The sequence below is a fragment of the Ornithodoros turicata genome, chromosome 1, assembly GCF_037126465.1.
Source record: "Ornithodoros turicata isolate Travis chromosome 1, ASM3712646v1, whole genome shotgun sequence".
Classification (NCBI taxonomy): domain Eukaryota; kingdom Metazoa; phylum Arthropoda; class Arachnida; order Ixodida; family Argasidae; genus Ornithodoros; species Ornithodoros turicata.
The window spans coordinates 15,682,632-15,703,428 of record NC_088201.1 but is presented as its reverse complement, the minus strand read 5'-3'; the positions used below and the strand labels follow the sequence as shown (position 1 = coordinate 15,703,428).

General features: G+C 44.8%; 2 protein-coding genes across 4 annotated transcripts in view; one reads left to right on the top strand and one right to left on the bottom strand.

The window, feature by feature from the left end:
* Positions 1-5,732, top strand: part of LOC135377530 (ATP-dependent RNA helicase abstrakt-like) — a 289,645-nt gene extending 283,913 nt beyond the window's left edge. For all 3 annotated transcript variants that reach the window (XM_064610020.1, XM_064610019.1, XM_064610021.1), the window contains 8 exons: positions 26-179; positions 314-450; positions 536-698; positions 901-1,104; positions 1,185-1,281; positions 2,509-2,658; positions 2,736-2,918; positions 4,298-5,732. In XM_064610020.1, coding sequence (XP_064466090.1) covers positions 26-179; positions 314-450; positions 536-698; positions 901-1,104; positions 1,185-1,281; positions 2,509-2,658; positions 2,736-2,918; positions 4,298-4,434 — 1,225 coding nt within the window. In that variant the 3' untranslated portion in view covers positions 4,435-5,732. The remainder of the gene's footprint in view (positions 1-25; positions 180-313; positions 451-535; positions 699-900; positions 1,105-1,184; positions 1,282-2,508; positions 2,659-2,735; positions 2,919-4,297) is intronic.
* LOC135377535 (uncharacterized) overlaps positions 4,578-20,797 on the bottom strand; it is a 41,268-nt gene continuing 25,048 nt past the window's right edge. Inside the window, exons 6-25 of the mRNA XM_064610032.1 lie at positions 20,266-20,640; positions 19,663-19,817; positions 19,184-19,562; positions 18,856-19,027; positions 18,477-18,646; positions 18,304-18,412; positions 17,247-17,311; positions 17,031-17,138; positions 16,819-16,960; positions 16,238-16,482; positions 15,988-16,161; positions 15,436-15,606; positions 15,124-15,330; positions 13,610-13,741; positions 13,220-13,516; positions 11,131-11,413; positions 10,894-11,063; positions 8,629-8,737; positions 8,406-8,556; positions 4,578-5,923 (exon numbers count right to left, since the gene is read on the bottom strand). Of these exons, the coding sequence (XP_064466102.1) occupies positions 5,756-5,923; positions 8,406-8,556; positions 8,629-8,737; positions 10,894-11,063; positions 11,131-11,413; positions 13,220-13,516; positions 13,610-13,741; positions 15,124-15,330; positions 15,436-15,606; positions 15,988-16,161; positions 16,238-16,482; positions 16,819-16,960; positions 17,031-17,138; positions 17,247-17,311; positions 18,304-18,412; positions 18,477-18,646; positions 18,856-19,027; positions 19,184-19,562; positions 19,663-19,817; positions 20,266-20,640 (3,782 nt within the window). The 3' untranslated portion in view covers positions 4,578-5,755. The remainder of the gene's footprint in view (positions 5,924-8,405; positions 8,557-8,628; positions 8,738-10,893; positions 11,064-11,130; positions 11,414-13,219; positions 13,517-13,609; positions 13,742-15,123; positions 15,331-15,435; positions 15,607-15,987; positions 16,162-16,237; positions 16,483-16,818; positions 16,961-17,030; positions 17,139-17,246; positions 17,312-18,303; positions 18,413-18,476; positions 18,647-18,855; positions 19,028-19,183; positions 19,563-19,662; positions 19,818-20,265; positions 20,641-20,797) is intronic.

The following is a 20,797-nucleotide window of genomic DNA, read 5'->3' as shown; positions in this document are numbered from 1 at the left end:
CACCTGTTTACCTTGAAACTTACAGATTGTCTGGCCGAGATATGATTGGAATCGCTTTCACAGGTTCTGGGAAAACAATCGTGTTTGTCCTGCCTATAATCATGTTCAGCTTAGAGCAAGAAAAAAAGCTACCATTCATAGAAAACGAGGGTCCCTATGGTCTCGTCGTTTGCCCATCTGTAAGAAAATTCCTCATTACCTTGTGTTGCAGATTATTTTTTTCATGTGACATTCTCGCGTGTGCTCAGATTGGTTTTAGTGGAATACTTCTAGTGAGCTTTCAACATTAATGTCTATTTACCCTCCTTTCTAGCGTGAACTAGCAAAACAAACTTTTGAAATCATACTGCATTTCTCTCGAGCACTGGAATCAGCTGGTTATGGCTCTCTTCGAAGCTGTCTTTGCATTGGTGGCACTTCGGTGAGAGAACAACTGGATGTTGTTAGAAGGTATGCTATAAGCACAATGTGAGGATGACTGTTCGAAGAAAAACACCAAAGGCATGTACGCCTAAGTTTCTTACTATCCTGTTAGAGGTGTTCACGTCATGGTAGCCACACCTGGAAGACTTATGGACATGCTGGACAAGAAAATGGTTAACTTGGATATCTGCCGGTACCTGTGCTTAGATGAAGCTGACAGGATGATAGATATGGGGTTTGAAGAGGACGTACGAACAATCTTTTCATTCTTCAAGGTTAGCACATAAGTAGTACTTCTAGGCTCGGATTTTTCCTGTATGAAAGAAAGGCTTTGAAATGGTGGTGGCTTCTGACCCCTGACTATTTCCTCTACCGTTTTTCACCAGACAAATGTATTTTACCCATGTGGACCATATTTTTGGTTATAGTTAGTTGATTTGCATTACGGTATTTAATTCCTGTTTATGAATATTGTAGGGTCAGAGGCAAACACTTCTGTTCTCTGCTACTATGCCAAAGAAGATTCAGAACTTTGCCAGGAGTGCCCTAGTGAAGCCCATAACAGTAAACGTGGGCAGGGCTGGTGCTGCAAGCTTAGACGTCATACAGGAGGTTGAGTACGTCAAACAGGAGGCCAAGATTGTTCACCTACTAGACACACTTCAGAAGACTGCACCTCCTGTAAGCATCATGCAAATGCTCCTTTCCGTGTGGCACTTTTATATACCTGTTGTTTCATACTTCCACTCTGGTACGTCCAGGTCTTGATATTCGCTGAGAAAAAGCAGGACGTAGATGCAATTCACGAGTACCTCTTACTCAAGGGCGTAGAAGCTGTTGCAATTCATGGAGGCAAAGGTACGATCCATGGACAGATGTTTATACAGTTGGTTGCAAACATAAAGGCACATGTGGATTTTTCATGGGCATGCTAGGAGATTGGAGGAAAATAGTGTGACATCTTGAGTGTCATCTAGTGTTTTACTCAGTGGTTATTATACTGCAATACATTTGGCCTAGTCGTGATCAGAATGCACTCTGCAGAAGGTTACATAATCTGCAGCATGATGTCATCGTTCGATTGACCCTTGAGATACCATATTTACATGCATGCTTTTTTTTTTTCTCAAAACTTAATGCCGTAGAAGGGAGCATTAATTACATGAGAAAAAAATTGTATCTCAACACTCGGGGTACACCCCACTATCATTTTCCTGCTAAGCATTTGAATCAACGTTCCCTGAAACCAACAGGCATTTCCTTGCTGTCGCTTGGAATATGACCTTTTGGTATGAGGTTGTCATCCATCTCCTTCAGACACCAAACAACTAGCTTCCATCCAAAACTGAACTGCCACAGCTAAATTTCTGGAAGAACTTTCCGCTGACTGCTAGGAAACCGAATGTGCGAAAGAGGCAGACGTGTGTCAAAACTGCAATTACCCCTAGCGCAGTGCCTCATTGATCATTTTCCCCTATTTTAATATTCAGTGTTTTCACCTCACTGGTTGATGAGCTCCTTCTCATCTAAAAGGCACAAACAGCTTACGTGCTCGCTCAAACTGTGGTGACCGTTGCTGTGTGATATGGGCTGTTCATCGTGCTAAAGTTAAGGTGTGTTAAATATGCAGGGAAAAAGTGACAACATTTCAGGAGCCCAAGTTGGGGTATCAATAATTGCACAAGTGCGTTAGTTATGTGAGGAAGTACAGTAATAAATTCCTTCCCCTTGGATGTCCAAGTAGTATAATTTGGTGACAAAACAAAATTTGCACCAGACAAAACGTACATTGCATGTGTACTTGACAAACCAATTGCTTCCCCTTTGCACTCCTTTCTCGTTCTGATCCACAAATATCTTTTCACTGCGAATTAAACATTTTCTGATTCTGAGTTGGTGGACCTGTGTTGTCTTTGTCTTACTCTTATGGAAAACATAACCATGTCAGCTTTTGCCAGCTAGTTAGCTTGTTGTTTTGCCTGCAAGCTTTTATATGTGTCTCACGTAGCTTTAAGACATCTCACGCCCTTGCTCTCCATTGTGCATCATTCCATAATGATAAACAGTACAACTCGTTTTATTCAGACCAAGAAGAACGGTCTAGAGCTGTGGATGCATTTCGGCGTGGAGAGAAGGATGTTCTGGTTGCTACAGATGTTGCCTCTAAGGGATTGGACTTTGAAAACATTCAGCATGTAATCAATTACGACATGCCAGAGGACATTGAAAACTATGGTAAGGGCATAGTCCTGAGGTGCTGTGCTAGTTGACCCAACTTGCATTTTTTAAACGATATCTCATTATTTTCATAGTACATCGCATTGGACGTACTGGCCGTTCTGGAAAGGTTGGAATAGCCACGACCTTCATAAACAAAGCCTGCGATGAATCGGTACTTCTGGACATGAAGCATTTGCTCATTGAGGCAAAACAGAAGGTACCGCCCTTCCTTAGTGCACTCCAGTCTGAAAATGAGAAGTACTTGGATCTTGGTGGTGAGTAGGTTTTTGCTGTTGTTTTTGGCACCTGCTGAAGGTGACATGAGCACATTTTCATTTCACAGCATTATACAGTAGAACCCTTTTGTAGTAAACTCTCTGGGACCATGATGAAATTTTACTAGATCAGGAGTTTTATTATATCAGGTGTGCCATTGAATGTATGGGATTCTATCGGGACCGCAGTTCTCGTTTACTATAAGCAGCGTTTTACTACAAGAGGAGTTACTATAAAGAGGTTCTACTGTATTGAGAGTTTAACTTATTCTATTTCAGTAATTTATTGTGTTTTCTTAGAGCCTGTAGTTTTTGGGATTTTTTTTTTTTTTTTTCAGAATTCAGAGGGTAAAAATCGGGGGCAGTGAATTCATGTTCTAAAAACATGCAAATTCAGGTGGAAACCTTTCCAGCATTAGAAGTTAGGGGAGAAATTTGGCTTTTTTTTTTTTTTTTTTTTCTCACAGCAATAACATGTACAACCAACATGTTTTTACCTAATGTCCTTGTTCACAGAAAGCATGATGCTGATCTGTAATAGTTCGTCATTCATGCCGAACCTATGTGGACCTTGTTATTTCGACAAAGCTGTGTATTACGCCCTGTCTTCGCTTTCCACGTTCTCTCGGGCGAACGAGTGTGTCCGTCAACGTTGGCCGCTGTCGTCGTTAACTGCTAGCCTTTTTCGCACCTGAATTCAGCTTCAGGTGTCCTTGGGACACAGCGTGTTCGCAGAAGCGGTCGTATGGCTTTCTGTCTGATTCTGGTGAGATTTCAATTGCGCAGTACTTGCAATGAAGCAACTGGGTTGCTGCCGCGGCAGATTAAGTCCAAGGATTTGAATGTGCGCCGGTTTCACTTTTTTGACGCTTCACTAGTACTCCAAAGTCCGCAAAGATATCGCCAGCCCAGTCTTCGGCAGACTTGCTGGGACGTCCCATTTCGTTTGTTCTTTGCTACGTCAAAGTAATCCCTACTTGCTACTTTCGGCTTCAACGCCTCCGCATTCACCAGCGTCCAGAGAGTCGTGCCGTCAAGCCGCCGTTCGTTGTGCCGTCCACGAAACATTCTTGCACGGTCGGAGATTTCATCAACAGGTGGCGCTGGATTCCTATATTTTTTACTCCTTTCATCCCGAAGTGCCATTTCACGGGTATTACTAACCTGGTTTAACCCTAAACTAGCGAACCTCAATTCGGGTTGCAGATTCGGGGAATAATCGGGTTAAACCCGAAAACTTCAGGCTCTATGTTTTCTCAGTGTGCATAAATATGATGAGCTCTAATAGATGCCTGTGGAACTTTTACAAAATGAATTTAGAAACCTACAAAAAGTGCATTAAGAGTCTCCAACATCGCCTTTTAATTCTTGATATTCAGAGGAACGTGGTTGCTCTTATTGTGGCGGTCTTGGACATCGTATCACGGACTGTCCCAAGTTGGAAGCAGTGCAGAGCAAGCAAGCATCCAATATTGGTCGCAGAGACTACCTTGCGAACAACAGTGCAGACTGGTAGTTTTCTTGTAAGTTGGGGTTCTCACTTTCACCAACAACTCCATGGCATGAATGCCATGTTGCTTTTTGCATAGTGTTCATATCCATTGTGCTCACATCATCAGTCATGAGAATATTTTTACTGCCCACAAAATGCACAATGTGTCAGAATAAAATAATTTATTGTAAATATACTTCATCATTTTTTTATGAACTACTATGGAAGATGAGCTGTACATTTCATTTTCCCTCAAGCAATTGTATATTGAGTGTGATACCCTGTGTTATGGTTTCAGAATGAGCATTATGTACAAGCTGATGATTGATGCAAGTTTGAAAATCCAAGTTTTCTCTATAAACATGTGTCTGATTGGTTCTGTATACAGGGCACCCCACAAAAATCAGACCACAGAGTTAGAAGCATAAGCAACCATCAAATTATGATGAAAAGCTTGCTGATACTATTAAAACCTTGAAATATAAAGATTGCAATTTGCCCTAATTACAATGAGATAGCAGAGTGGCTCTAACCCTAGTGTCACTGAGATAATGTCACTGAAAGCTGAATCCTTGTGAGGAGTGGAAATATGTGAACATCACATGGTCATATTGCTTTGCTTCTGATAACTGGCAATGAAATAAGGCATGTGGACAGCATTAGTGTTTTCATTTCCACTTGGTTGTCAAATGATGTCAAACTGAAAGCAATTGTTTGCCCCCTCGACTGTCCAGGTGCCAATTGGGCACATTCAAGGGGCGTTGCTGACGTTCCAAATTTAATGCGATTTACAGTTGGGTACACCACATTTCAAGAAAAAGCAGTGCTGTAGTCCTGAAATGTAAGCCTTATGCCTAACAATATCAGCAGTATGACCATGTGTTTGGCACATGGTTCATCCTCTCCTCGAGGTGTTGCCGCGTCTTGCTGTTAATCGATTTTTAATTGAGCAAACAGACGTAGCACTAGCTCTTTCTATTTTTTAACATGTTAACTTCTGTTTTCGCTGTGTGCAAGGGGGGTAGATACCCTGCACATCATAAAGGTAATTTTTGTTTAAAAAATTGACACACAAAACTACCTCTTCCTTTCCTCTGTTCCTCTGTTTCAAATTCGTAAGGAGCAGCATGATATAAAAATCTCACCTGCTACACTTCTTTTCTACCTGATTTAGTAACATACTGATTGAATTTCTATATCACAAATACTGACGATACTGAGAAAATAATCATGCTGACTTTGTATTGCTCTACATAAAGTGGTAAAAATTTCAGAAGTTCATTATCAACACATTTGAGGGAATAAAAATATGATGAATCTGATGAACTGATACCATGTGAATTTGTTATGTACTGAAACCTAAGACATTGTTCCTGTGGGTTTCCACTTGAGGTAAAGCTCTGAAGGCAAAGGCACACTGCACCTTGCAGACATGGTCTGCGAGAATGTAGTTCTTCGAGAAGGACTTCGCAAGAAGGAAGCAGTTGTTTATCCTCAGTGATTGGCAGAGTGGCTGAAAATGAGTAATAGAACAATTCGTTTTTCTTTGTTAAAAAAAAACAGGAAACTATGAACAAATAAGACTATGGTTCTGCGCTGAGGGTAACTGAATAAATAAATATTCTGCTCCCCATGCATAATAAATGCCCATGTGATATCGAAACAGCACAAACACCTCATAAAGACAGTGGGGCCATTCCATGCCAAATGGTCTGAACGTGCCATCACAGACTTTTTTCTTTCTTTCTTTTTTAGATTGTGCGGGTAGACTGCTTGGAGGGAAGAGCACTTTCTAAGGTCTCTGTTCAAAATATATTTTCTTCAATGTTTGAAAGTGCTCGAAAGGTTGCACAGAGTGAGAAAAGTGTACCTTACATTTTCATGATTAATTGGTTCGTGCTTAATTCTATAACCTTCTAAATGTGACTTTTATGTCATTGGAAGATGTGGCTCTCTACCCTGTATACCTCATGCAAAATAGGCTTTCCCTCACCCTCTAATAGGACATGCAAATGACGCGATTTTCACTATGTTTGTAATTTTTTACCATCTTCATTTTAGAATTCACCGGTAAGATAAACACGGTCTCATGCTGTGTGGTGTTTTAGGTTTACATAAAAAGAGATACCTTTTTCTCTGAGCAGTACCTCTCTCGCTAGCGACACTTGAAAACTAATTTTAAAACTGGGTTTTTGGAGTGTGGTGGTCCAGATAAAAACAGCACCATCATGTGATTCAATTGTAGAATGCTTCCACTATGTCCTCCTAAGCAACTAGAAAACTACTATTTGACATACGCAAGAAGAAAAAAAAAATTTCTCCAAGGTGCATTACTTCACAGACGATTGCGTTGCCAAGTACAAAAATAAGAAAAGCTGTGATTTGTGCCACCACAAGGACAACTTCGCTATCGATACTTGTAGGAATTTTCATGCAGCGTCTCGTGGCAAAGGACCATGAGAGGGAGTTTTATCTGTACTGCCACGCTCCGAAAACCCAGTTCGAAAATTGCCAAATTTGCGAAACTTTCGTTTTCAAGTGTCGCTCGCGTGAGAGGTAGTGCTCAGAGAAAAACTTTTTTGGTGTACACCGCGAACACCATACAGAATAAGACCGTGTTTATTTTACCGGTGAATCCTAAAGCGACAGTGGTAAAAAATGACAAACATAGTGAAAATCGTGTCCTTTGTGTGTGCTATTAGAGGGTGAGGGGGAAGCCTATTTTGCATGAGGCATACAGGGTAGAGAGTCACATCTTCCAATGACATAAAAGTCACATTTAGAAGGTTATAGAGTTAAGCACGAACCAATTTGTAATCGCGAAAATGTAAGGTACACTTTTCTCACTCAGCGCAACCTTTTCGAGCACTTTCAAATATGGAAGAAAATCTATTTTGAACAGAGACCTTCGGAACTTCCCTCGAAGCAGTCAAACTGCACAATTAAAAAAAAAAAAATCTGTGATGGTCGTAAAGCACGTTTGGATCATTTGGCGTGGAATGGCCCAGTAGTGATCCAGCACGGGAGTTACTCCTCGAGTTACCCTGGCAGTATGCTGCTTGAGTTCTGTTACTGTATGTCTTCACCTGAGCTCCCTTGGCAAATGTGTTACAAGTGGTGTGACTCGCACATACATGGGCATTCCAGGAAGTGGAACAGGACTATATTTTCATGCGCAAATTGTGCAAAAAGGCTTGAACGAGTTATTTTTCTATATTTCTATGAAATGACAGGGGACATTTGCACTGTAGAGAAGAGTCAGAAGGAGTAAATTCGAAATTGCTTGTAGGGAAGGTCCGTACCCCAGGTATCCAGCGAGAAGCATACCTCTCTCTCAACCCTTTTTGCTCTTGTGCCAATCATTTTGTGTTTTTTTACTTCTTGCTTTTGTATTACTTCGCTGTTGGGCTTCACTTGATACATGCTATCGCCTTGTTCGCATACGCTGAAATGCTTTCCGAGACTGCATCCTGTGCAGTACTACACACTGGTGCAGAGCGGCAATTTCCCATAAATGTGTCACTACATCATATTCCCAGATTCTTTGAAATGCATGTCAGGAGTATTCGGTGCAACCCTGTAAGACACTGTGGTATCAGGTTAGTTCCTGCTTTCCTGAGGTTGTCAGGAAAGTACGAAAGAACTCGATACCGCAGCGACCCAGTCCAGTGGGACAGAATTACAATAGAGCACTAACATGACTGCAATAGAATTATGAATCCAGAACCGTCTAGGTATATACTGTGATTCTCGAGGTTCTATGCTCGCGAGCAGATTCACCTTGGGAGAACATGCTGCAACACCTTCAGGTGGGGTGTCGAATACCACTGGACCAAGAAAATTTTCGACTAGCACTTGCCCGAAAGATCTACATGTTTCTTCTTTTGTTTTTACATGCACAGATCATCAAACTGTCAAAGCCCTCCCAAAACAAACAAACTATGCCATGGTCATCTGTGCTGTTTCTTTTTGTTTGGCTGTTACTCTGTACTTACCCCTTCTTTGGTGCATGTGCACATAACACAGGGAGAAATCCGTTCAGCAGCTCCTACGTCAATGGTGATTTTTCCTACTGTACAAGAAAAGCGTTCCTTCCACTCTTCCAAGTCTAGCTTTGGCAAGCTAAGGCATGCAGTTCGTGGATTGCTAAAGTAAAATAAACCAAGGTATTCAGTACGCCTGTGGCTGTATCGGTGTATTCTTATCATGGTCACTTACAGAAATTCGTCGGGTTGATCAAACGCTGAACGTTGGATGGCATCGATGTTGTCGGAGTTGTCGCAAACTATCTTCGACAGGGTGACTTTCCTAATTTCTGATAGTTGCACTGAAAGAGATAATTTCAGCTGTGTTCTAAATGATTATTGCTCACTAAGTATTACAAAAATAGAGGGATGAGAGGGGAGTGCGACACACACAGACTTGTCAGAGTTCTCTATAAGTGATTGATGTGGTGTATTTAATCGAGATCTAAGAAGCTGTGGTTTAGGACGGGATACTGTGCATAGGGTCTTACTTCAACATGGATCCACCTGATTTTGATTCTTTTCAACGATTATGGTCAGAGTCGCGTGAAAGTCCTCTATCTGACTTCCTTTTTGTTTTCAATTCTAACCTGTGTAAACAAAATAATTGACAGTGGTTCTTTCTAATAAAGCCTGATAGTGAATAAGTTTTGGATTAGGGAAGGTATATAAGTCAGGTTTCAGTTAACTTGTGGTTGAAACAAAACGTGTTTTACCCCGTGTGACCATTCTCATTAATCAGCTGAACTAACCATTACAATCCTCCATCTCTTTGGATCAATTAAAGGAGCGAGGAAATGACGCCTAGCATTGCTTGAGGCCCTGCTTCATTCATTAATTGGTCAGGGGCCACCATGCACAATGTTTTTGCTGTATGGTGTCTTGGCTCTGGAAAGCAGCCATGGGCGGTGCGGCGCGACCTTGGAGGCCCGGCCCAATCACCCAGTGTGACGTAATGAGGTCCGTGTGCCGTAGCAGTGGGGAGCAGCCGCGAGGTCTCATATTCTCACCGAAAAATCGTCTGCTACGCAGTGATTTCCCCAGAAATTCACTACTGGGGTGGGGGGGAGGGGTCATGCTTGGTGAAGCTTCCACTTGCGGAATTTTTCTTAGACACGGAAAGAATCGTGGCACAATGGTGATATATCTTCCCAGCTTTCCCGGTTTATTGGTACATGCTATTGCTTTAGAACACAGTACATTTACAGATTCATTGTGAACGGCATTTCAACATTAAGATGCATAATCACACGCCCGACAAAGAAAAGAGACTAGCATCTTGTCAATGAACACCTAGCAACCAACGGTGAAAACCTTATAGAATACCTCGCTTGATTGAGTTGGGGCGAATGGCTTTTGAGGATCCACATTGAGTTTGCGTGCCCGCACGCATTTTTGCTCGTATATGCGCGCAATATATGCATTGCACAGTCACTTTCAAATGATTTTGGACAAATGCATGCTACGATCATCTGCGTGACCGTGGTACTACAGTCCAAGTTTGACAGCACAGATGTAATGCGCTGCGCCGGACTCACTACCAGGACGTGCTGGTGGCCGAGCTCGGTGGGGTCACCTGAGAAATTTCAGGGGGGGTGTACACCCCCCCTGAGGGGGGTGTAGGGAAATCCCTGCTGCTACGGATGTGGCGCGGCACTAATTGCGGTGCGGGAACTCTTCAAAGCCGTGCTCTGGGGCTTCCCACGTCACGGAGTGACGTCTGCACCACTCCGGCCCTCTGAAGGAGTTGAGGGGTTTCTAGAGGGTGTGCACAATGCAAGACCTCGCGTGCGAGCGCTGCCGGTCGGCCACGGTCATCGTTCTTGCATAAAAGGACATGTTACCTGTTGCGCAATACGCCGCAGCCAAAAACGAATAATTTATGGCGGGGACTTTCACTGCTCCTTTGAAGCCCAAAGACGGGTGGAAGTGTTCAACATAGAGCGCTCTAAATGCAGCTCCCTACTTTTTTGCTCCGGAACTGCGAAAATGTGCACCGGGACTGCAAAGTCTTCACTGAGCGCGATCGCGTGGCCCGCACTGGGCCCGCAGAGACGCCATCGCTGCCAAGCGTTGAAGCTGGGTTCGAGAGATTGTGTCCCCGCGCATTGGGTCCCTATCGATAGTCGTATGAGAATCGAACTATCGATAGTATGCCATCGATAATCGGCTGTCGGAAAACTATCGGGAAGCAGATAAAAATACAAGTGCGAAAACGAAGATGGGAACGACAGCATCGATAGTGAGAACCAAATCTAGCTATCGATAGTAAAGAAAAACAAAAGAACAGTACTATCGATAGTCGATTATCCTAAAACTATCGATAGTTTTTTAGACTATCGATAGTCAACAATCGATAGTTTTTTTTTTGTTTGTTTGTTTTTTCACTATCGATACGGTTTCTCGTTACTAAACCTGGAAGTCTGAAATTTTGAAATAGAAGAAATCGTTCTCTTACCTTCCGTAAACCTGATAAGAGGGTTATTTGTTTCGTACCAAAACCTGTCGCATTTTTTAAGTCTTTGAAACTGTAATCCAATAATGCATCCAAATGTAGGTCCTACAACTCCGCCGTGAAGCGACGTCTCTATCAAACCACCCGTGAAGAGGTCGATGTCATCAACGTTCCTGCAAGAGAACCAGTGGCGCGGTTATGTCAGTCTTCCCACTTTATAGATACAGCGACAGCACTTGCCTGTAAATGGACGCGAGCCTTTGGATTAAATGTTGTGGCACTTCCTTTGAGAGGTCCGAAAAATTATCGGCTCTCGTTAAATTACACAGCACCCTGTACTGATTATAGCCAGGAATTCCGTGGTCCCTCGCGCGCTGAATGTTCAAGGCTACCAGATCCATGCCGGAAAATGGCTTGTGAACATCTTCAAAGAGGTGATTTGTTACCTCCTCCGTGATTGAGTTGTCAATGTTTTCCATGCTGCTTGTCAACAGCCCACGCATGATCTTGTCTACTGCGTTCGCTGAAAAGATTACGGAATCATAGAGTACGTTGTAGAAAGCACCTCAGCAGCATAATATCGAGAAGTAGAAAATCCAACAATAGGGTGAGCGTAAATTGAGGCAAAAGCCCCAGGTCAGGAGCCGCCGATATTTCAGAGAGATCAGGGAAGTCAGGGAACAGTTCGGCGGCTCCCGTCCTGAGGCTTTTGCCTTGTCACAGGGGTCATTGGTAAGCACGCTTTCGTTACACTGGCTCTGCAAAAAAGCAACATTGAGCCACGGAATGAGCACAGAAGAGAAGAGATGATGCTTACATCTGTGCATTCGCCCTTTCAGTGTGATTGCACGTGCTGGACCAAAGTCCGGAAACCCATCTATGAAACCAGTACCACTGTGTTCGGCATCAGCCGACAACCTACCTGCCCAATTTTTTAGTCCGAAAAGTGCTTGGATATCAAATAATCGAATTTTAAAGATCAGTGACAGAATGGCGTAAATGCAGGCTAGCTGGTGGATAAATTCCATGATAGGCAAGCCTGAGCGATGGGCAAGACACGTAAACAAACACAAACACGAAGGCTCAAAACCAGCAAGACGTTGGAAACCTCTTACTGGTTTTGAGCCTTTGTGTTTGTTTACGTGTCTTGGCCATCGCTCAGGCTTGCCTATCATGGATCAGCGCGGCTTCCGCAGCTGCAGAGGCTCTGGCGACGTGACGTCACTCAATAAGCGGAGGAGTGAGAGGGTGGCGCTCAGAGGAGAAAGGCGCCGTCCAGAGCAGTCCAGACGCCCCGGATCCGCCCGCACGGCTGCGGCATTCCTTTTCCCAAGGTCGCGCCCTCGTTGGTTCTTAGTGAGTGACGTTTTCTCGTTTTTCCAGAGAGGGAATTCCGGCATACCCTCAACATCCGGTGTCTGCTCTTGTCATATGTTCCATCGAATAACAGTCAAACTACGCCGCTCTTTACCGTGGTCATTGTCCACTAGGAATAAAATGGCACTGTAGTTTCGAAATCCGCTGGAGCGGATGCGACCGCCCCTTTAAGGACATTATAAAAGCCTTCAGGGACTTTAACTGTTCCGCCACTATGAGTTTGTTCACATGCCCGCTTCCGTCCGCCGTCAAGGTGTCGCCAAGGAGCGAGAATGACAACGCTCTGGCGTTCCGCAGACGTTTGTTCAGCACTGCACTGTTTTGTACTGCACTGTTTTGTACTGGGCCACTGTTTTGTACTGCACCGCGGAGCGACTGCCGACGATTTGGCAGAGCCAACTGTCTCCAGCCCGCGTTTGTTAGAACGGATCCGGTTTTTACAAACATCCGGATATAGCACACCGTAACCCATGTTTTGTTAGACCCGATTACAACAGACTATCGGCTATAGCAGACCGAATTTCGACTGTTTTGTCTTGCGTTATTGGAGCAGTAACAACCGACTTCTGCGGAGCTGAACTACGGTGGTTGAGTTTCGCTTCGCGTGGAACAGAAATAATCGTGCCTTGCAACATTCTGTGTGATGAACGGATTGATAGATATTCCAAGCCGAGACAATTAATCGTCAGAGTGTCAGTTTTTGTTTTTGTGTGTCCTTTTGTTGTTATATACCCACTGCCCATGTGACCTCTGAGTCAAAGACAAAGTTTGACGGAGTTTTGCATTTGGAATAAGGCCTGCCATGTCTTAAATTCCACCCTCCTTTATTCCTTATTTTGGATATAGCGTACTCTGGATACAACAGACGTTCTCCTAGATTATGGGAGTCTGTTGTAGCGATCTTCGACTGTAGTAGGATGACTACCATATCAACTGCTGCTAACCAACTCACCAGAATACAACATGTCCGAATTGAAAAACCCTCTTCTCAACTGGAGAGGTTCTTCAGAGTGACGGTACCCCCTCTCTAGTCTTTGGAAGAATGGACTGATGAGGCTGTGTCCAAAGCGGAACGCAGCTGCGCCAAATTCATTAAAGACAGTGGGATCACAGCTTTCGTCATAGTCATCCGAGTAACCCTCAGTCTTCAGTGCGAGTTGCAGGTTAGCCACTGCTTGTCTTCCAAGAATGCGGGGCAGGAATTCATTGTACGTTATGTGCTGCAAAACAGCGGACATGATTCGACGACCTGAAAGTTCGTGGATGGATCATAATTTGCCTTGCCAATATGTGATCATAAAATTGATCTCGATATGCAATACGAGACGACTGGTTCACTCACCATTCTGGTAAAGCAATTCATCCCCCCAGTGGGTGTTAATTGATTGCAGTTCCTTCACAATACGATTGTGCTCTCTCATAAATATCGTATGCATTGCGGCAAGAGCAGGCTGCTCACTTGCCCGGTTGTCTCCTGAAAGTGAATCATGCGATAATTGTGAGGCTCGTAGTCAGCTTTTATAAAAGTTGATTCTCAGAGTTATTCTCAATAGCTTTGGCAGCGCTTCCCGCACGAGCAGCGAGCGCGTGCTCATACAATGCATTACCAAGGTTATTGAGTATGGTCTTAGACTCATCCTTAGAGGAGCAATGAGGTTATGTTTAACATGGCTGGGAACCCTGTCTCATCTGTCAAGCTGTTCATCAGGAGACACCATGAACCCAGGAGCCATCAAGATATTTTTTATCTGCAGGTTATTTTAACCGCGCAATCAAATTTACAAAAAACAGTCTGAGAAAGCAGCCTCAGACACGATCCTCGCGTGACGTGGTCTCCGTGCCTTTCTTCTTTGTTCATTTTTCCTCAGCCCATGCGCTGATTATACCCGCTTGAGCTGCGCCGGTCTACGTTACGAGTCACATGCTAGGGGACCACGCTACGTCACGACGTTCCATCCTTCTCCGATAAGCTCTTCCCGAGAGCGGATAATCTTTCAAGACCTACCGAATAGGCCTCGCGCGCGTGCTGCAGGTCACCTTCGCCCGTCGTTCTGTCGCAGGGGCTACCTTTATTCTTTGCAGAGCACGCAGTAGCACGCACGCACACACACACACACACACACACACACAAGGTCACCTCAGAGCTTCTTTAACTTCTATGCAAACGGGCCCTGGTGCTCAAATTGCGCCTTTCAGCGTGTTTGCACGTTATTCCTGTTCCAGAGCTGTAAAGAATGGGACCCACAACAATTGTGCTTAAGCGCAATACAGCTGTGCGATGCAACAAGCTGCGTCTGGAATTCCTTAATTGGTCGTGGTCGCCGTCGCAGCTGTTGGTTGTCTACAAGCAATTCATCAGCTTGGAAGGCAGCTGTTTGTGGAATGCACATGTTCTACTCCTTCCCAACCAAGGAGTTCATAATGTGCATGTTACCTAAAAGATGAACGAACCGTAATCCTCTTAGACGGTTCTGAGAAGCGCAGGGCTCTGCGAACGCAAGTGTAAGAAGCCTCCTTGCAGCACTCTACTGTTTTGTCCATCGAACCTTTTGCTAAAAACGCCTTTCTCGCAGACTCGCGTTTCCGTGTGGAATAGACGCTGAATGGGGCTAAAAGATGGTCTCTTACTTTAGATACAGCGTCAGGTGGACCGCGAGCTAATGACTACCATGAAATCATATTTGGGAAAGACAACAAAAGTAAGGCCTGAAGGAGCTGAGATGAGCCCATAGACAGCCCTGCATAAGCTGTTACGCTCAATCTGTGGTTGCTGCTTAGATTCAAATAGAAAATGAACTATATCTGAAACTTTCGCTTGTTACTCCCTGAAACACTCTGCGCATACTTTCGTCTTACCAGCTTCAAAGCAAAGTCTGGAAGGTGCCCGACACTCTGGATGTGTTGCAGTTTGAGGGAGCAGATCCTTCCCAGTAATAGGGTTTCGTGTGGAGTTGAGCCGCCCACCAAGAAACGCCCGGAGCATTTTGGAGTCACAGTTATCAGATCCGTATATGTTTGAAGCATCCAGAAAGGCAGTCACCTGATTTAACTGTTCTCGCCGACCTGTGAAGTAGTCCGTTCACGTCAGCATTTCAATAGCTTTCAGTTCCCCTCTGCCCCAGACTATACTGTAATAATATACGAATGATGGGCCTTCTATAGCCATACCCAGTGTGAGTTGACCAGGCAAAGATCGTACGAAATGAATGCAGTTTGGCTTGTCCCCATCTCTCTCAGGATAAAAAGGATCGTTCTTGGGTACCCTAATGGGCATGCATTCTGGGTTAACCGCAACAGGTGAGTCGCAGGCTTTGCAATCCAAGGGCGTTCCTCCGAATCCTGAGGAAAAAATGAGTTATGATTTCGTGCAACAGTGGCAACGTCTACCGCCAACAGTTTTGCAATGCAAACCTCTGGCATACTGACTCTGGCATTACGCCTATAGGACGTAATACCAGGTCAGATCGATCACTGTTCACACTCGCGCACATACATATACACAAATATCAAGTCCCATACATCGGTTTTCTCTTGGGGATAGCGGGCGCTGCAACAGGACTAGTAACGGGAGTAATAGGGAATTTTGGTACATCGGAAGGGCGTTCACGATATCAGTTCCGAAAACATGATAAGCCACCCTCTTCCGGTTTGCGAGACATATGCCGTACTAAGTTAAGAATCAGCTGACAAATATGTCGACCTGCATTCAGTGAATCGTACCTTCAGTCATAGGGGTGAGCGTAAGGTCATGATCTGTAAACTGGCCCCACTGCATCACCATGAGTGAGTATCGGCGATGTGCCACGTCTGTATCGTAGTGCATAGTGGACGAAACAAGTCGGGCTGACGGAAGCGCTTCCCCTGTGAGGCTTGTGCTTCGTGCCTGGCTCATGTCTGCAACAGGTCGGACAGAGCAGACAACAAATGCAGTTCGTCGGCATGACATAGCAGGAAATTGCCCATCACTTACCGTCGTTGTATGCAGATGGTAGCATCCTAGCAAATGCCCGCATGCTTTTGCCAAGTTCCGGCTGCCTCAGATTATTGCACCATCCTGTGATAGTTCGAAACTTCGTGGTGTGGTCGCAGGGCAAAGTTTGGTCGTCGCAGGCAAACACCCGAGGAATGTCGAGAAGCTCCGAAACGTCTACACTTGGCAGTGCAGACATTATTTCTCTCAATGTTGAATTTTCCCGTTCGAAGTCCCGCTGGGTGCTGCAATAAAACAGCGAGTCCTCAATATATGAACACGCAATGAGCGTTTCGTGTTTCAATGTCTTTTGTTCGTTCGTGCATGAGGTGGTTCGTGCATCTTAGAGTTGCTGAAGAAAAAGACAGAGCCTGTCGCTGATGGCAACGACCTAATATTGTCGATCAGGTCCATGATTGGCAACACATATTGAGGTGTTCAACCAACTTAATGCGCGAAGCGTCAGCTTTCCCCCCTTCAGTCAATGAGTTATTTAGCGTTTGCACGGTCCCAGCACGGTATAGCTATTGCGTACTGCATGCGAAGCAGACGGGAGAATCGATGAGAAAAATGCTACTTACCTTGCTAAGAAGCCATTAGCAAACCCTTGCGATGCCAACTCCAGGATGCGAGAGTGGTTGGAAATCAGACGAGCCTGCCGCTTAGGTCTCAAGAGGCCAAGATGTGCAGCCATTGGACTGTCATCGGACGCTACTCCGATGTCTGCATTCCAAAAAGTGGCAGTTACTTCAAAGAAACATACTGAGAGGCATTAGGACTGTTTGACACTCACGTTTGACAAAAACGTTTCGTTCGGAATCCTTCAATATGTCAGCTTCTTTCTTTGCACGATCCAAGGATTCCGATATCACCGACTGTGGTATGGCAATACGAGGATTAGCTGCAGAAGTCATTGAAGCACGAATCAGCACGGTTTACATGAACACGTTTGTTGTTGAATGAAAGGAGGCTCTTTTGCAATTAGACGAGATAAGTATGAGCGTCTCACCGGCTTTCCATTTTCGAAGATCTGCGCTCGGAATGTTCGCCGTTTCGCAACTTTGGTAAGCATTGCTGGAAAAACGAAAATGATTGCTCACATAAATAAAACGTCCATAATTTTTGTATCCGATTAAAATTATTCAAAATTAGTCGTTTATTTCCTGTTAGTTTGAAAGAGCGGGAACCTTTATCGGGAGAAAGTCATTAGTGAAGGCGCTGGTGCAATTTATATTTTCACTCAAGTCTTCCTGGAAAACGACTAGATTTGGCGACGGGCTTCGTGGAGCTGGTTTTTACCTGTCTCAGGTACTTCAAACTTTGCCTAAGAAATGCGCGTTTGTTTTCTGGTACAGCGACGACAGTGTGTTCATTTATTTTATTAATTTTAAGGTGGGCTTTATAAAAGTTACTCCGATAGAGTAACTTTTATACTCCGATAGTCACCCCATCTCATCGTCATCATTTATTGTTGTTGTTGTGCCCCTATATTGATGTATCTAATACCACACGTTCTTCATTTTCTCGAACACTACACGCTTAGCAAGTTGTGGAGTAGCCCCTGACACAAAACGAGTTACGTAGCGCCGCAGACGCTTCCCTGTTGGCAGTGGCGTCACCCGGTGCAGGAGCTCTTTGCGTCTCTCCCCCCCCCCCCATAATGGACCCCTTTCGATAGTGGACGGTATGTGATGCATAACAATATCATACTACAGCAGAAAACAAATCACGTGCTCGCAGAGGGCTTCTCATGTCGCCGCAGAGAAAGAAAGGTACTGGTACGGCACGTCACCCCCTTCCGTCGCGTCACCCGGTGCGGACCGCACCCCCCGCACTCCCCTAGTGACATCACTGCCCGTTGGGCAGCTTCTAGAATAATGGTTGTAGCCCTGCGAAACATCGAGCAGACGTCCATTGGTCTATTAGGCGCGGTGTGTTACACGATTTTCCCTGGCTAAGCCAGCTTAAAAGTATAGTAGTATTTTTCAGTGCTGAACGTTGGGTTCATAGCATGATAAGGTTGGCGTTGCAAAAGACGATATTCAGAAATACGGTATGTATCTTACAGGAAAGGATCTGCCATCAACATCGTCTTGGGTTGAAGGTAAAGGGCAGCGTCAGCATTATCACAGATGACTCGTGCAAGAGATGTCTTCCGGATTTCCGTCAACTGTTCTGTAAGGTAGGCAGAATACGCGGTGATTATAAAAATGCTCTACCGGTACTCTTAACGAGGTACCTCTGGTAAATGCCGATGGGGGGATGTCGTTCTCGTACCAGAAGCGATCGCCCCGTCGCAAGTAGTGAAACTGTCTTCCCAAAAGGCAAGCAAACGTGGGACCGACTACCACCCCACCCTTTGCAGTTTCAGCAAGGCCTCCTGTGAATAAGTCAATGTCTTCCACGTTTCTGGAAAGTATAAACGGCTTCCAATTACTACTTTATTTTCTCATATACAAGTCCCTTGGGGCCCCAGCCCTCAGCGGCTAAAACCAGCCTCGATCATCTTCTGGACGTCTCCTGCCTCTGTTGAGAGACCCGCTTATCCTGTGGTGACCATATGCCTTGTTTGGTTGGCCACTAAACGTGATATCCAGCACCCTGGGCAGACATCTTACCTATAAATTTTTGCCAGCTTCTCCGCGGCCGCACGTGACATGATCTTATGCAAGTCCTGGAAACTGTTGATGACGGGATTAAGACGACAAAATTTCCGCCATTGAACATAGCCTGCTATGCCATGATCTCGTCCCTGTTGGATTATCATTGCAGCCAAGTCAGAGCTTTCACCTGTAAGAGACGACCACCGCTCATCTAGAAACATTTCTTGAAAACACTGCCGTCAAGCTACTCTGCGTTAATGTGAGAAGCCATTAACGTCAAAGCTAAGAAACAAGTGCCCCAGCTGGTCATGAAAAACCGTTTTCGAGCATGTCATGGACTTGCCAGTGTTTTGGTCGTAGAAAAGGCTGTTAGTCATTTCGCGTGTGATGTACTGATCCTTCTTCTGGGCCCGCTGAGACAACATCCCCATGAGGAAGTCATTCATCCTATTTGCGTAGATATCTTCCGGATGAAAGAAAGTTTTGCTCATCGGCATTTCTCCCACCTTCTTAAACTCCTGCGTGTACAAGTCAAAGTGACCGGGCATCATGGAGAAGAGGAAACCGAATACTGATGTTGCCACAGCATTTGATACGCCAGCATCAATATTGATGTCGTAACCACTGTAATATCCACTTGATTGGGGTCTCAAGTCAAACGCGTCGATCGTCCCCTGACCCAGAACAGCAGGAAGCAATTCCGTGTACGTGATGTGTTGAAGCTGAATGGGTAAGGAAACCATGAACATGGACTCTTCCAAAATTATGTAAAATTCATCGATTATAATGTCAGAATAATTTCACATTTCCAAACTCGCATACCTCTGCTCCAATAATCCTTCTGGTCTCCTCAAAGAGAGTGTGATCATCCCAGTGCGGGTTAATGGTCGCCAGCGTTCTTGCGATCCGGTTGTGTTCTCTTGCCCAAATGATGTGCATAATCATGAGTCCTACGTTTTCATTTGCCCTAATATCTCCTAGAATAATACAGCCGAACATACAAATGTATGAGTACGAGAATACTAGAACGAGAGAGCCATTGTTCACTTTAACCATCCAGAAAACAAGTCTAAGGACGCAAAAATTCATGTCGCGGTGAAATATATATACACGTGAAGATCAATAACGATGACTAATCTTTCTTCATAATATTTCTCATTTTATCAATCAATCAATCACGATTACTTCTTGTCAGCGAATAAACCTTTAGTTTTGTTGTCTTGGTCTGCGGAGGAGGTTATGCTGCCAGAGGTTTGCGTACGCTGCTCACATGCGTAATCGAATCATCCGGCGGCGTGTTAGAGTGCTTACATTTCAGCTGCAATGTGCAAGCGAAGTGGCAGACGACTTATAAAAATACGCAAGCCCGTGTGAGAGCGGAGACTTGTTTTCCGTTTTGTCGTCACCAACTTCCGATGATCTCACCAGACATGAAGCACCTGGATTCCTCTGAACTTTTACAATCCCTTCCGTCATCATCAGGCGGCAGAAGGTCTCGACCACTACGTGTCTTTTGTACTTTGAGTTCACCGTTGTGGAACGTACGTAGCCGGTTCGCTTCTTGCTCGGACGAGCCATAGATGACGGACCCGTCGAGAAAGGAAGTCACTTGGTTGACTTGCTCTCGAGGTCCTAAAGTGCATCCCGTGCGAAGCGCGGGACAGGACCGCGCGTATTCCAGGCACGTTTGAGCGCGGGAGCTAAAGCTGGGATCCGACTGGGATACCCGGATAGGGAAGCACTCGGGGTGGAAGTGTTTCAAATCCACTCCGCAGCATTTCAAGCGATGTCCTTGGAAGCCTGGCGGGAAATGCGTTTCATCAGTTCCACCAGAAGGCAATGTTACACACACAATCACACCAGCTCATTTTCACTCACTTTCCATACGCATAAGCATCCTGGGCCATACTGTGCAAGGCACAACATATTAAAGTCAGGATGTTCGTTATCCCTACGT